At 44.5% G+C, this 16035-nt stretch overlaps 1 protein-coding gene across 2 annotated transcripts in view; it reads right to left on the bottom strand.

Moving 5' to 3' along the window:
• The window catches only part of FSTL4 (follistatin like 4), a 200348-nt gene that overhangs the window by 89313 nt on the left and 95000 nt on the right, over positions 1–16035 (bottom strand). For both annotated transcript variants that reach the window (XM_027747682.2, XM_027747681.2), the window contains exons 5-6: positions 12613–12803; positions 9075–9195 (exon numbers count right to left, since the gene is read on the bottom strand). In XM_027747682.2, coding sequence (XP_027603483.1) covers positions 9075–9195; positions 12613–12803 — 312 coding nt within the window. The remainder of the gene's footprint in view (positions 1–9074; positions 9196–12612; positions 12804–16035) is intronic.

The following is a 16035-nucleotide window of genomic DNA, read 5'->3' on the forward strand; positions in this document are numbered from 1 at the left end:
ATTCCCACTCCCTGTTCCATCCCCTCTGCACTCCATCACACCCCAGCAGTTTTTGGGGCTGTGCTGCAAAGCAAGGCTGGGTTTCAGCAGGACACTGTTAAAGTGCTTCAGTGTCCAGCAGGACCCACAGTCTTTACTAACTAATTATTCAGGACTGTCTGATGAACAGAAGGACAAATTAAGAAGATACACATACTTCTCACATTTCTTTTTTTGTTATATCATAGTCACAAGTTACTTCTCTAAACATGTTTCTGGTAACATGCCAGAAATATCAATATATTGAATACTGAATGGGACTGTGAATATTCAATGCCTGGGCTGTGGGGAAAGCTACAGGACCCAAGTGTGGCACAAAGCCCCAGTTCAGTGGTGTCTGTACCTCCTGGTTTGCAGGAAGAGAAACCAAAATTCTGCACTGAATTTTATTCAGCACAGACAGAAAAGCTGATGGAGCTCAGGAGGCACAGCAGGGCTGAGCTCCCCGTTATTTATGTCTGTCGAAGGCTCTTGATATTCCTTCTGAAGTTCTGATCATCAAGAAACTCGAGAGCGAGCTTTTTATGGTGGTGCTAAAGACAGACATTGGCAACAGCTGAATTTCATCTCATATCCTGATGCCACTGAAGCATCTCCAAAGCTTTTTACTTTTCTCTATAGGCTGGCACCTTTTTTTTTTTTTTATTCTTTTTTGGAAGTATTAAAGCAGAACCAACCTTTGAGTTCAGCTTATTCAATCTCCCACTGCTATTTTTTTTTTATTTTAAGTTTCTATCTGGGCATCCTGGATTTGTCAAGGAGATTTTCTCCTGTGAAGAACATGAAATAAAAACATCTCAGCTGTGGCTCTCCATAAATTGTATCACTGCACTGGGGATATGTACAGTACTTGGTAATTTTCTGATGGCTGCTCTGGCATTCTGATTGCAAAATTAGCACTGCAGCTCTGTAGGGCTGTACAGTGTCAATAAAGTACACCCTAAATCAACTAAGCACTGGCTGATCCACTCCAATGGAGCTGTTTCTAGAGTCATCCAAAGCCCAGATCTGTTCAACACCTCCACTAAGAGCTGGAATAAACACAGAAATCCCAGCTGACACTTGGAATACCACGGAAGGCAGGACTGATGTGCTGAGCTTTTGGGGTTGGCCAGTCACCTGCACCTGTGCAGAATAAACTATTTTAACGTGACCACATACACAATTATACATAAAACAGTGACCACACAGCCAGGAACAAGGAATGCAGGGCAGAAGTATGACATGAAAAGCAGATGAGGTCACTAATCCTGGGAAAAGGGTCAGTGAGTGTCAAAACACACGACAGCAGCAAAACCAGCATGATCCCTGCCTGGATGGTGAGAAATGGGAATATCAGAGGGGAAGGGTAACATGGGAGGTTTCAGCCTTTGCACCAGCTCTGGTGGGACTGAGCCTGCATTAGAAAATTGTTTTTTTAATACCTTAAGGAATGTTTTTGGCCTTAAAGACGATGAATCTGCTCAACCAGTTGAAGAGAAGATGAAGGACAAGTCAATGGAGAAGCAATTCAGAGCAACCACGAGATGCCTGAAAGGTCAGAGAGACCCCCCAAAGCAGCTCTCCCCACATGAAGGCAGGTTCAAAAGGAAAGTATCACACTAGAAATTCCACACTTGGAAAACAGGGAAAGAAAACCAGAAACAAGAGGAAAACAGCAGCTAAAATGTTCTGGTCTGTATCTAATAACACAAGCTCTAGGAAAGCTTGCCCAGGATGAGACCATATCACACCTTTGACTTCATGTGAACTCTTAGGCATTTTAGCTATGATTTTCCCCATTTTTAGTGATAAGACATTTTTGCTTCATGCCAATGCTGCACTTGCTTCAAAAATTCTTCAGAGACTGAATATGACTAAAATAATAAAAAGAAATACAACATAGAAAGTGCTGGTCCAATTTCCCTTCAGAAATGGTCTCTGGTTTTGCAAGACCATAAGGAAGCCAGAGGAACACCTACAATTCTTCATTCCCAGCTCATAGAAAATGGAAATTTTTTAAACCTTAACTCCATGATCTGAAGGTGCACACAGACACACAGGTGATAAAACCCCCTGAAATCATTAAATCCACCCATTCCCCCAGCACTGCCAAGGCCACCCCTGGACCGTGTCCCCAAGTGCCACATCCACAGGATTGTTAAAACCCTCCAGGGATGGGCACTCAGCAGGGATGTCCAGGACTGTCAGCCACTCTGTGATTTCACCAATATCTGTATTTGCTCTTCACTGACATAATTTTGTGTCTGCAAGTAACCCAAAACACTCTGATTTGTGCACGTGGAATCACCTCAGTGAACGCCACCGGCACGGATCAAATAATTTTTTAAGAAATGGTATTTGCCTGGTTTTATGCACCAGTGAGTCACTCATAGGTACTTTATAAATATTTAAATATTCTGCTCCTGCCAGACTGTGTGTAGACATTTGATATGGTTTGTACTACATCGCCTCTGAAGCACTGCTCCACATGGCAACGTCTTGCATTTAAAACCGAGATTAACAAATCAATGCACCCTGAAAAGCAGTTTAAGATCACCAGTACATTGTCTTCCAGTGAGTTTTCTTTGCAATTTGTAGACAATAGATTTCCAATAACGACTTGTAATTAAAATCACTTTCTCTATTCAACGTTCCACATTAAGCCTGTTGACATTTTGCAGATGGTATCTTTGGAAATGAGAGATATGAACAAGGGGGAAATGGCTTTAAACTGAGAGATATTTGGTTTAGATAATATATTAGGAAGAAACTCTTCCCTATGAGGGTGGGGAGGCCCTGGCACAGGTTGCCCAGAGAAGCTGTGGCTGCCCCATCCCTGGAAGTGTCCAAGGCCGGGTTGGACGAGGCTTGGAGCAACCTGGGCTGGTGGAAGGTGTCCCATATTTTAGTTTTTGAAGCATTTTTGCTCACATTAAATTTGTCTTTCTTGCTACAAATTAATTCTGGTTTTGTTTTGTTTTTTCCCCCTCTCTGAGAAAATATCTTTCACTTTGTTCAAAACGCAGCAAAACAGTTGAGAACACACAACAAACCTGACTCTGACACTGTTTTATGGAACTGCAAACAATGCAGGAGCCCTGAGATACATTTTAGACTTGAAGCTCAGAAGTTTTTCACAACGAGAAGAGTTTTAAAAGAGAGAGAAAAAGAAATCAACTTTTTTCTTTGCAGAATGTGTTTCTTTGAAACCAAGGGAGGAAAAAAAAAACCACACACACAAAAAAAAGAAAATCCAAGCAAGAAAATTTTCCACGTTCAAAAAATACCTGCCCACTAAGATGAACTCACTGAGATGCCTCCAGCTGAGACATCCTACCAGCCAAGAATTACAGCTCCAGGTGCAGCAGGATCATTCCTAGTGCTCAAGCCATCTTGCTGCTGGGGCTGCCTCCAACACAGCACAGCCAGCTCCGTCCTAAAATACCTAAAAACCCAGCACAGGGTCACGGCTCAGCTGTGGGAATGCTGGGAACAAAATGCTGCTGGAGCAACTCGGATCTTGTTGGGATTTCCCGTCATCCTTGTTCAGCTGGCACTTGCTGCAGAAATCAAGCTGAATAGTTTTCAATTTCTCCTTTTTCCCCCAATTTTTTTTATCTTTTAGGGGTTTTTTCCTGCTGTAGGATTGCACTGTTAAATCAGCATTAATAAATATACTACTAATAATGATGATGGTAATAAAAACAATAATAAATAAATTAAAAATGCCTCATAAATTGCTTCATCCTCAGTAGCACAGCATTCCTCAAGGCAGTCAGGAAGGGGCTGCTCTGGCCAGCTGAAGGAAGGCTCATTTCTTGCCCAGCAGCTCAGCTCTCCTCTCTCACTGCCTCCAACCAAAAGCAGGGGCCGGTGCTCCCCCGCTCGCTCGGCCGTGTTTGAAGTTGGGATATCACATTGCTCACAGGAGAGGCAATCAATGCTGGTAAGCTAATGAATTATTTCCAAGTTTGTACCAATATCTGCAGCAACATGAAAGAAAAATCGCCTGGCAGGGAGATTACAGCGGGAGAGGCAGAGCATGGGGCAGGGGCTGTCAATATTTCGGGGCTACGAGTCGATCCTGCAGATAACTGCTGCTGCTACATTGCTTAGGAAAACGCTGCCAGCAAAACATTTCATCTCACAATATACTTGTCCAACTTAATTATCTGGGCTTGACCAATCCAGCTGGGAGAGAACGGCAACAAACACCCGACCCCACGTGCTGTGCCACCGAGAAGGTGTGAGTTAACTCTTCATCTGAGAGGAAGGACCACCCCCTCCCTAAGATCCTGCTTTATGGTGAACTTGCCACTGGCTGCCACAGGAGAGGAGCCCCAAAGAGAAGATACAAGGACTGCCTGAAACAATATCTCAGCCTTGGCCATATTGATCACCATAACTGGTCTACTCTGGCCTCCAGTTGGGAGGTCTGGAGACACACCATCTATAACGCAGCTGATGCCTTTGAGAACGCAGCAGGGTCACTCTCGAGGAGAAAAGGCAACGCAGAAAGAACCGTGTCTTGCAGAATATACCACCTAAGGAGTCTTTCTGCTGTGCCTTTTGCAATCAGACGTGTCTATCTCATATTGGCCTTTTCAGCCACCAACGCACTTGTAACAAACACGGGCAGAGCCCTCCCTAAATGTTCGTTGGCGAAGCCCGGCCATGATGATGATTTGATCCTGCAGATAACTGCTGCTGCTACATCGCTTAGGAAAACACTGCCAGCAAAACATTTCATCTCACAATATAATTGTCCAACTTAATTATCTGGGCTTGACCAATCCAGCTGGGAGACAGCGGCAACAAACACCCGACCCCACGTGCTGTGCCTTTGAGAATGTGTGAGTTAACTCTTCATCTGAGCGTGGGTTTGACAGAGGCAATTGCTACTGGAAAAGCTGGCTCACAACACGTACATGGAGTGCACACATACATGTGTACACACACAGACAGCAAATATGGGTGGTCATTTTCCTCAAAGAGTATTTTTTTATCATTACCACCTTGTTTAGGATGAGATTGTACAATATTGTGAGTTGGATATCCTGAGATGTCTGTCAAGAACAAGCTGAAAGCTGCCTCACACATCCCCCTCTCCCCCCTGACCCAACAAGTCCCTTTTCAGGTTTCATTCCCTTTTTCTCAATGTAGAGTTTTGTTTTTCCCCAGCCAGCACCAATTCCCCACCACTTTGGGACGATGACAAAGCTCTGCCCTAAAGTAGTTTCCAGTGAATCAGAAATATGCCCAACTCAAACCCAGATCTGTTTTATACTCCACAATTCTAATGAGCCCCTGGAGGATGGCTGGAGGGGTGGGGATGGATGGTTCCCTGCTCCACACCCTGTGGCTGTGGGGAATACAGCTCCCAGAGATTTTAGGGTCACTGCAGTAAATCTGGAGCCAGTCCAGTGCTGCTTCTCTGCACTGGCAGTGATTAACCTGACACTCATGCCCAGCCCAGGCTCCCAATTCATTTTTTCACCCAGTTCATTCAAATTCTTCTCTCTGGTCTCCCAGTCCCCAGTGGCCATGCTGGGAAAGCCCCAGGGCACTGGGCTGGCACCATCTGCCCTCCCTGGCTGTTATCCAGCATTGCCCTGACCTCTTGCTGCAAGTATTTATGTCTCATTTTCACATTTCCTCTTTGTGCTTTTTTGGTAAATATTAAGGACAAGTTAAAAAAAAGAGGAAGTTCTGACCTAAAACAGAAGCAGGGAGGAAAGAAAACTCATTTTAAAGCGTGAAGAGGAAGTTTAAAAGAAGAGCCCATTCATCCTGCAGCCTCTTCTGCATTCAGTCCTGCAAGAAATATGTCCCAGCTAAACAATATTTGTGTTCTCTAGATAACAATATATCCATACATGACATGACTCTCATCTTAGAGAAACAGAAATTTTCTGTCTGCATGGAACTTTTATGCATAAGACCGTGGACTGAAAAATAACAATTCAGTATTTTTCTTTCAAACTTCCTTTGTGGGTTGTTTTGGTCCAGATATGAATCAGGAGAGCACTCTAATGGGTCATAAGCTAGAATTTAAGGGTGTTTTATTGTTGGCTTAATAACTCCTTATTAGCTAAACAGTGCTGACAAGATAAAGGCATTTTGATGGAACGCATGTTTCCCCTCTCTCTGACATATTTGTCTCACAAATTGACCTGTCCACACTGATGATGATACAGATCCAGAAGATTACACTGATTTTTTTTCCCCTTCAGCTGGGCTTTTCACGTCTGCCAACCTGCCACTTGCCCATTAGGGAAGACAACAGGAATGCCAGCAGTGACATGGCTAATTCCAGTGACCTCCAGCCAGACACAGCTCCAGAAGTTCCATCCAAAAACCACTCATCTGACACTCCTAAAGCACGACTCAGCCTGGTGCTGTGCCTGCCAACTCACCAGACTCTCTCTGTGCTGATTAATTAGATGCATGTTCTGCTTTAGCTCTTGTGACAACCAAGTCTTTAGTTTCTTACTCATTCACTGAATCTTTGTGACAGAGAAAACACAACAGACAAATATATTTGCTGCTGGTACGTGAAAATCTCCAGATCATCTTATTAAAAATTATTTTTTAATTAGAGTCCTTAGCTAATAAAAATCTACTAGTGAGAAATTAGAAGACACCTACAAGTGGTTCTCACCAGAGCTGCCAGGAGAGTGTTTCATGTGTCTCATACATTACTCATGTATGATTAAGGCAATTTGAAGAGTGACACTTTAATCCTGTGTTAATAGATATTTCTAGTCATCCTCATAGAGGCAAGAAAACTCCCAACAGTTCTATTCTTGGGATTAAGGAACAAAAGAACTCTCAGAAAATCAGAAGAAAGATGATAGCTTTAGTAAGAAGGCCACTATTTCTGTCCATAATCCAAAACTGTGCTTTAAAATGTGCATGAAAATGATCAGCATGATTAGAAATGATGATTAAAATAGCACCTATTAGATGTAGTGCTTGCAAGGGTGAAACCAGATTTCAGAAAAGGTAAAACACTGGATTTTCTCTCATCGTGCACTTTTCATTCATTTACAGGCAACCAACACGATGGGCACAAAAAATGCCCTCTGGGTCTCAGAGAGAGGATGGGTCAAGGGAAGGCAAGAGACACCCATGGAGTGAGAGAAAGAGCCTGTTTCATGGCTCTGTGAGGTACAGCAAGGCCACGAGACCCTCTGGAATGAAATGCAGCTTCTAAAGCAGCACGAGAATGACAAATTGGGCAGCTCTTCACATCACCAAGGTCATCCTCGAACCCTTCCAACACTGCGACACTCCACCGGCGCGCGGGGCACCGAGACAGATGTGACGGAGTTTTCGAGAGGATAAATTAGATTGAGGCTTTCTGAAGCCACTGAATTCTGGTAATTATGTTACTCAGCTTGCTGAGCAGCCACCCCCACAGCCTGCTGCCAGCCTGCCACGACGCCTGGCTTGGGTGAACTTCAAGTGACAAAAGGATCGCTCTAAAGGGCAAAAAAACCAGGAGAAATGTGCAGTATGCTGCACCTTTCAACTGCTGCAAGGCAGAGCCTGGCTCAGAACAAAGCAGGGATTTAATAAACAAAATTTTCGTAAATCAAAGTGTGTGTTTAAAGTGTTTGAAGTACTTTGGAGATTTTTTTTTCCTGCATCGTTTAATAACGTAAAGGGAAAAAACCACACTTTGACCAGGGAATAAGTTTGCTTCCAGAGTCGCCACAATTTGGAAAGCTGCAAGCAATGAAATTTGGGTTTAAATTAAAAGCTGATGAGGCATTATCTGCTCTTGATAAAAGCCAAGATTCTGGGAAAACTGAAAATGGAGAAGGCAGTCTGCTTTTCAGCTTCAGATGGTGAACAATTCTCTTCAGATACAAAATCCCTTTGACAGACAGTCATTGTTACACCTTGGGTTTTGTTACAATAGTTTTGCAGTTTATCAATACTATCTCTATTCACTGGCTCATATTTTGTACTTGTCTTATTTTCACTGCCTACTTAAAATTCACTGAACCAAAACCTCATAGAAATAACTCCTGGAATTTAGGTTTAAGTTGCTGTGACTTTGAGAACCCATTGATCCAAATATGCTCCCAAATAACTGCATGTCAAGCCTTTATAGCTTGGGTTAATTCACTTTATGGTCTTCTTAATATATGAGATTTTATGTTTACTGTATGCCTGCTGGTTTGAGTGTGCTGTGTGGAACTAAAAGCACATGATTCAAACAGATCCAAGGTGACATTACTCCCCTTAGAAAGGAATCCAGATTAAGACATAACCAGCTTGTTATTGGCCCTTTCCCTGCACTCAACAGGTTCAATGCTTGAATGCTGCTTTCATTTTAACCACAATGTGTTAACCATTGTAGCTCCCTATTCTGATTATTGAATAAAGCTGCACATTTTCTGCCTTTCTTTTTTAGTATCCCAAAGGAACTGGCACCAATAAAACTTTCTATCACCCAAGTGAAGGAGACAATATGGGGCCTTTTCCAGGGAAGGACTTCAACAAATGCTTAACTTAAAGCACAAACATAAAGTTATGAAGAGAAATGGGCTAACACAGGTACTTATTTTATCACATTTTTAAGTAGCTCTGTGACCCAGGGATCCTTGCAAACAGCGCTGAGATATGTACCAAGATTGCCCAGTGTAACATACTTACTAACACAGAAACAACATGCAGAAAACACCATTCCCAGGTGGAATATTCCCTAAAACACCTTCCCCACAGCAAACTGACTCGTATCACCACAGCAACCTGGTTTCCTCAGGGTTACTCAAACCACACACTCAGCTCTACAGAGCTGGCCAGTCCACCAAAACCTCTCCACTGCCTTCAACAAGAACCACAACAAAACACAGGAGAGAACAACGAACCCACCACACTCGCGCCAACCTCCTGCTCCGCGCTCGTCCTTCGGAGCACGGGCAAGGAAAACAAGCCTCCCAGAGTATTCTCATGGCATTTAAGACAAAAATCCACCAGGCAGCAGTGCCCTCCCAGATATTCCCACGCTTCCAAGCCCCGGGAGAGGCAGAGGCACTCACGGAAGGCCGTGTAGAGCTCCTGCAGGGTCAGGCGCCCGTCGCTGTTGTAGTCGTCAAAGCGCAGAAGGTCCTCCAGGGTACAGCCCAACAAATCACCTGCCAGGTCCTCCTTCTTCATCAGCTGTGGCAAAGACAACAGGGAATCTTACATGTCATGGACTGCTGGCCTGGCTCACCCAGCAGATTTTCCATTAAATAACCTCTGGGGAAATATATCTCTATCTATCTATAGATATATCACATCTATCATTACATATTTGCTTTGTATCAAGATACAACTGATGTTCATATTCCTGCAGCACTTCATGGAGCGTGGACTGGTGAGGGTGAGACTCTTCCTTTAGCAGCAGCAGCAACACAGAAATGCATTTTCACTTCACAATTGTACTGAAAAATAAATATTCAGCAGGGAAGAAGGAAGGTCTGCTTTTCCTTTCTCCTCTGTGAGGAAGGACAAAATTGTATTCCTAGCTTTTGGGACTAGGATGGGGAAGAGTGGATGGTGTAGTCAACATTAATGTGCTTTTCCAGCCCCCAACAGTTTGTTTCTTTTGTATCCTCAATGTTTCATTTGGGTCCCCTGAATTTATTGTAGAACATGAAGGAAACTGCTGAAATGTTGCATCTTCCAGCCAGGAAGGCTTTTTGCTGTAGCCCAGGGACTCTTTTATTTACTATTCTAGTCTTGGCCCATTATATTGAAGCAATTTAAAGTAATAATGCTAAAAAAATGACCCTTCACCTAGCAAGTAAAAATACTCAATACAAGTGAGATCAACCATAACTTCCAAGATCAATGTTGTAAGGATGGAAATTTTCCTTTGTCTGTGTTTGTATTGAAAATTGATTAACTTTTCATAGGATTGACAAGTTTTTACTTGTCCTTTTGATTTCCTGTCAGGAAAGAAAAAAAAACAAGTGCAAAACACTTCAGCTGCAACACATTTAGTAGACTTATGAATCTAACTTTAAAATACATTAAAGATTTAAATAAAAATAACAACCCAGTTACCCCCATTGTTAATAGCCCTGTATATCCATGGCTGCAAAACTACAGGGGAATTTCACTGCTAGGTCCAGAGGGATAATATTGGATAGGGTCTGCCAGCAGCCAGGCAAAACAGCTCTAAATAGAGGGGGATGGACCATCTGCTGCCACTTTTTTTGCTCAAAGCAATTCTGTTGTGGAGAACAAACCAGTGGGTGCTGCAGTGCTGCAGGACCATCACCCCTGGAGAGACTCTGCTTCCAGTTCCTCCTCTGGGGTGAATCCCTCTGCAAGGAGCCTCCTAAAGATCCACCTTCAGGTCTTAAAAATTCCTTTTTTCTGCAGCAGTGCACATTACCTGCCTCGATTTTTTTTCCTTGCAGACAAGGTTACAGTGCTCGAGAGACTATTTTTCTTTTACATAAAACACAGCAAATGCACAGCACCAGCTCATCCAGCAGGCAGAGAGAACAAGATCCCACTGCACCACGTTCAGATCCCACTGCACCACGTTCAGATCAGCTTGCTCTGCCCATGGGCAATGAAATTCTCATCTCTGGGGGAATTGTAAAGTTGCAAAAAGCTTCAAATTAAGGAGCTAATGCAAATCAATCACAAATCTACCTAACGAGGCAAGAAAAGCCCTGTTTAGACTGTAACCTGCATAACTGAAAATTGCTCATTACCTAAAAAAAAAAGTCCCTTGAAACCTGGGTGGATAAACTGGTCCTGTAAGAGCACATGAAAATCACCTTGTTAAAGAGGAAAATGAAGAACTGACATGCTACACATAAACTGTGAATAGTGGGGAGAGCCCAGAGCTGCCCCACAGACTGTCCCCAGCCTGGCCAGGACTCAGCCACACTCCCACCAAGGGGCCCAAGGCTGGTGCCACTCAGCTCAGGATTAAAAGCATTCCTGGCTTATCTAAATTCTGCTTTAATAGGAATTATTTCATCTCTTGAGGGGTGATCCCTCTGCCAGCCCAGCCGTGCTGGTGGCCAGCCCGTGTGGAGGATGTGGGGTGAGAGGGCTCCTGGCTGGGGCTGAACTTCATTCTGCTCCATCCAACTGAAGTGGGCTCCAGATGTTCAAGCACATTGATGGATTTTGATAACAATGAGAAAAGAAGAACTGAAATCACAGCAGCCAAGGTCTGTGCTTGCTCTTGAGAGAGACATGGGCTCCAAGCACATCTGCAAACAAAGCACTTCGAGGCAGACCTTCCAACACTGAATCTTTTGCAGTGCAGGTCATTGATTCTTCCCAATGCAATGCCTTGCAGGCTCCAAACCTTTGTTTCCATGCAAGTTGAGTTTTAATATCCCGACAAAATAAGTTTCGTGTAAAAAGGGGCAAAAAAATTGGAGAGCAGAACAGAGGCCACTATTCAAAAGCTGGCTTTGAATTCAGATGAAAGTGTTTTATTATACCTACCATGTCTTTGTGAAAAAAATCATGGCCTTCAGATGAAGTATTGTGTACATTCACAGCCCTGAGATCTAAGGGAATTTACAGTGACACTCTGAATTGTGTGGAAGGGATTGAGCATCGTGTCAACAGCCTGAGGATTAAAATGTAAACTGTCCCAGAGAGGAGGGAGCTCAGGGAGGAGCAGGCTCATGCCTGCATCGTGCTTGGTGTGCCCTGGGAAGGGAGAGGAGGGATGAGACACTCCTGAAGAGCAAGGGCTGAACTCACTCTGAGCACCCTGGGCTGGTGGGAGATGTCCCTGCAGGGTTGGAACAACATGAGCTTTAAGGTCCCTTCCAGCCCAAACCATCCTGACTCTATGAAGGGCCAGCTTTGGAAACTGGAACGGGTCCCAGGCAGGGACTGGCTTCCAAAAGGCTCTTAAAAGGCATTTGCTTCTAATTCCTCTAATGGATGACATAATAAATGGAAAAGACATTTTACTGTTTTCCCAGGTCTGCACGTGCAAAGAGCAAGCTGAGGACACAGAGCACCTGGATGGAGTGCCTGGGCTGCCTGTTTGGTTCACTTGACCAATGAGGTGAATTCCAGCAGCACAGCCTGCCTGTAATTAGAAATAACAGTTTTTTCAACTCACCTATTCTATCGAGTTCTGCTAATCAACATTTCAGCATCTGCCCAGGGATTCTGGGACAATAACCATGTTGAAAACCATTCCAACTTTGCTGTCACATTACTACCTGCTAATGCACAGTCCAGAAGGCAAGGAGGAAGAACTAAGAGATTTCTGCCTTACTTACATGCACCTAAAAAATCCAAATTGATTCTCCTCCAGCCGGCTACTGGAAATACTTCAGAAGATGACAGGTAGCAGCGAGGATTAGTATCTGTTTTCAGGAGCATGGATGGGGCTGGAAGACTGCCATGTTTTGTGTTTGAAGAGGAGCTTCAAATGTTTGAGACAACACTGACTCCCAGGAGATACAGAGAGAGACTCACTGGCTGGGTTGGATTTTCCTGCTCTACCTGCTGGACAGGGACAAACGACCCTGACAAATGCTGCATTGCATTCCACTCACACTCCATAATTCCACTTCCACTGAACAACAAACCCACCTGAGCCAGCTCAGAGCTGCTGAGATGCCCATCACTGTTTAGATCCAAGTGCTTGAACAGGTCTTCGATCAAGAAGCGCTTCTGGGCCACTCTGTCCTTGGCCAGGCTGCTGGGGGGGCTCTGCCGACGGGCCTGCAGGTCCAGCAGGATGCTCTTGAGCCTGCTGTAGTCTGCCATGGTACAGGGGTCCCCTGCAAGACAACACAGCACCACTGACCACGTGCATTGACCTTGAGCTTTGCAAAGGACTGAGCTCCTGAAGGGCAAAATCAGGCACTTATGTCTGCATGCACAGCCCCACTCAGCCCTGCACTTGAGGAGCTCCTGGAGTCGTTAACACTGAGTAATAACTGGCAGTTTCTCTAAATCCTGCTGTCAGGGTTGCTCTCCAGCATGTTACCTTCCAGATTACAGGGCTTCAGTTACAGACTTCCACGCTCAGCTCTGTAATCCCCACACACATTAAATTGGCTCCTCGTTTTCCTGAGTGAATAAATTCATCTGTCCTGTGACCGTGAGGTAAAAAATGAACATAGGGAAGCTGATGTTTAGAAAGTTCCACAAACATAAACGGTACTTCTGAGTGTCACCCTGTGCCAAACATGGGGTTGATCTTAAGGAATCCTCACAGGCAGCCCAGGGGAGGACAGTGAGCAGTGCAGGGCTGTGGCATCACTGGTGCCTGTGCTCATCACCCTGCTGCAGGCTGATAGAAATGCTTCCCTCAGCCCCTGACCAGGGAAACAGGTTATTATCAGGGAAAAGCCCCCAGGCCACTGTCCCTGAAGTGACACCAGCTTGGCTGGAGCAACCAGCCTGAGCCCTGGTGACCCTGACAGCTCACACTGTGCCATCCAGCCCTTCTCTCCAGGGAATGTGCTCTGATTTAACACACCCTCCCTGAGGAAACACATCCACGTGCCCCAAGTGGTACAGGGGTTCATGACCCCTTTCTGCTCATCTCCTGTGTGGCAGAGCTTGGCAGGAGGAGGAATGGTAGCTGTCTCTCTGTGCAAATCTGTTTGTTTTAGTGCAGAGCACAGGGGCTGGTGCCTTGGAGCAGACCCTGCAGCACCCACACTCTGTGGGCATCAACCACCTCCCACCAACAGCACCAACACATCCAGCCTTTCCCCTCGGATGCCCTCACCTCCACAGTGTAATTTCTCTATAATGTAAATAGCCTTATTCTGTGTAATGTCAGTTTTAAAACAAACTTTTATTTTAAATCCATCACCGATCCTGTTGCATTAAATCTAAGAGAACCTGGTCTCACCTCAGGGACAATACCCTTGTAGATCAGCTCCCCAAAGACTTCCAAACATTATTCCTCTGAAAAATAACAGAAGACTCTGGCACACTGACAACTAATGATCCTGTCCTTTTCTTGCTGAGCTGCAACATTTTGGACCTCTTGGTCCCACTCCAACCAAAACCCAATTAAAATTCCAGGTGGGAGGCATTTCTCTGATAGCAAACCCATCTCCTGTCAAGGTGGTTTTTTTCACCCTTCATATTTTGTGCTCACGACTTCAAAAGCACCATGACTTGAGAAGGTGAGAGAGGACACAGAGGCTGGACATGTGCTCCCACTCAGGTCAGTGCCCTCCTGCTCCTCGAGCAAGAACTGCAAGACAAGACTTATTTCCCACCCTGAACTCAGACCCTTCTACTTTGGAGTTTCTCACTGCTCAGAGATATTTAGCAGCAGATAAATTATTCCCTCCCTCTAAACAACCTCCACAGAGCACTTGGTCCCACATGGGATCAGGCTCATTTTACAGTAAAAATAAGGCTATTCAGCTACTATTAGTTGTGTTTATTATTCTTGCCTTCTTTTCCCCCCAATCATGTCATTTGATGGTCTGTGAAGGCAGCATGAGAAAATTTCTTTCATTCAATCACCAGCTTATTTAAGAGACAAACTGATTGCTGTATCCAGTGTGATCAAGCACTCCTGCAATTCTGTTGTAAATACTGTTTTAGCTACTGCAATGATACTTTTCGCTGAGTTGGAGTTTTATTTTCAGCCAAATCTTAACCCCAGAGATGTATCTAAGGCTAATGAAGATAGGGAAATCTATTTAGTTTGCTTCCACTTCTGTTTCTGCTTTGTGGTTTCCATTAGTGAGCACCAGCCTGTCCCTGGGAGGGACACCCCTACAGCTGATTTAGAACCCTCAGAGGAAAATGCTGGTGGCCTTCAAACAACCCTCACATAAGGTACAGCTCTTAGTGCTCTTTGGATCAAACTTCACTACACTTTCCATGCTCAACACATAGGGATTTCTGACAATTTTTACTTAAATTTTAGAAATTAAATACATCCTTTAGTAGCAGCCTCGAGTGGCTCTCCATCCTCAAGCCCCAAAACCTGCAGCTTGTCTGATGTAGGAAGGAGCCAAAAGTGAGGAATCACACTGCAAGAACCCTGGCCAAAGGAATCCAGGATTTCCCTCTCCATGCTGGGGAAGATCTCCACAGAAACAAGGCCCTTTTTTGAAAGTTTGCAGCACTTGCAAAACCACCGAAGCCTGGCACTGTCCAAATTAAAAACAAACAAACAAAACCAACCAGACAGGCAAAGAAAAACAATCAGACAGAAGGAAAGTAAAAGAAAAATGCAGCATATGAAGGTCTGATTGCTAAAGTGTGGCCAATAAGTGTCACATTTCCATGCTCTGCTCACTCCCACCAATGCTGCTTCTTGCTCTGTTTTGCAGCAGAGATGTTATTCATCCTGTTTAGCACTTCTGCATGCTTTGGCAGATAAAATATTGATCAGCCTGCCAAGAAACACAGAATGCCATTCTGTTTTCATGTCAGAACTCAGTAATGAACTACATTTATCAAGAGCATCCTCCCTGTGAAAGGTCAGTGGTGAATGTGGCTAAATTGTGGTGACAGATCATTAATCCAGCTCCCTCAATAATTGCCCTCTTTAAAAATTTTACTCCTGGTTTCTGGGAATTGCTGCAGGTTTTTACAGTGGGATCCCTGAGCAATCCTCAAGCAGATAAGAGAGGAACAGCAAGGCTGGGGATGAAAGTGTCCTTCAAAGGAATGCAGGTTACAAAATAAAAATAAACTGAGCAAGTGCAGAGCTTGCTTTGATGGGAAAACTCATCTCCCAGTGAAATATTCCTGTACAAGGTGCCTTACAATGCAATGATTACTAGAAATGTCAGTACTTCTTTAAATATCAAAAATGATCTGATAACACCTACAGAGCACCAATCTCAGAGACCTTGGTTTGCACTGTCCTGACAGGAGCTGGGAGCCTGAACACACACACAAGTCTGTAGAGATCTGAGCCCCACTGGTTCCTGAGCTGTTCTACCCCACAACTCCGTGGGCTGCACGAGGGGCACCTGCAGCTCTCCCCAAAATCCATGAGGGAAGCTGTGCAGCCACGAGCACCCA

The sequence above is a fragment of the Pipra filicauda genome, unplaced genomic scaffold (genome assembly GCF_003945595.2).
Source record: "Pipra filicauda isolate LSUMZ 115617 unplaced genomic scaffold, ASM394559v2 scaffold89_size2521313_pilon, whole genome shotgun sequence".
Taxonomy (NCBI): Eukaryota; Metazoa; Chordata; class Aves; order Passeriformes; family Pipridae; genus Pipra; species Pipra filicauda.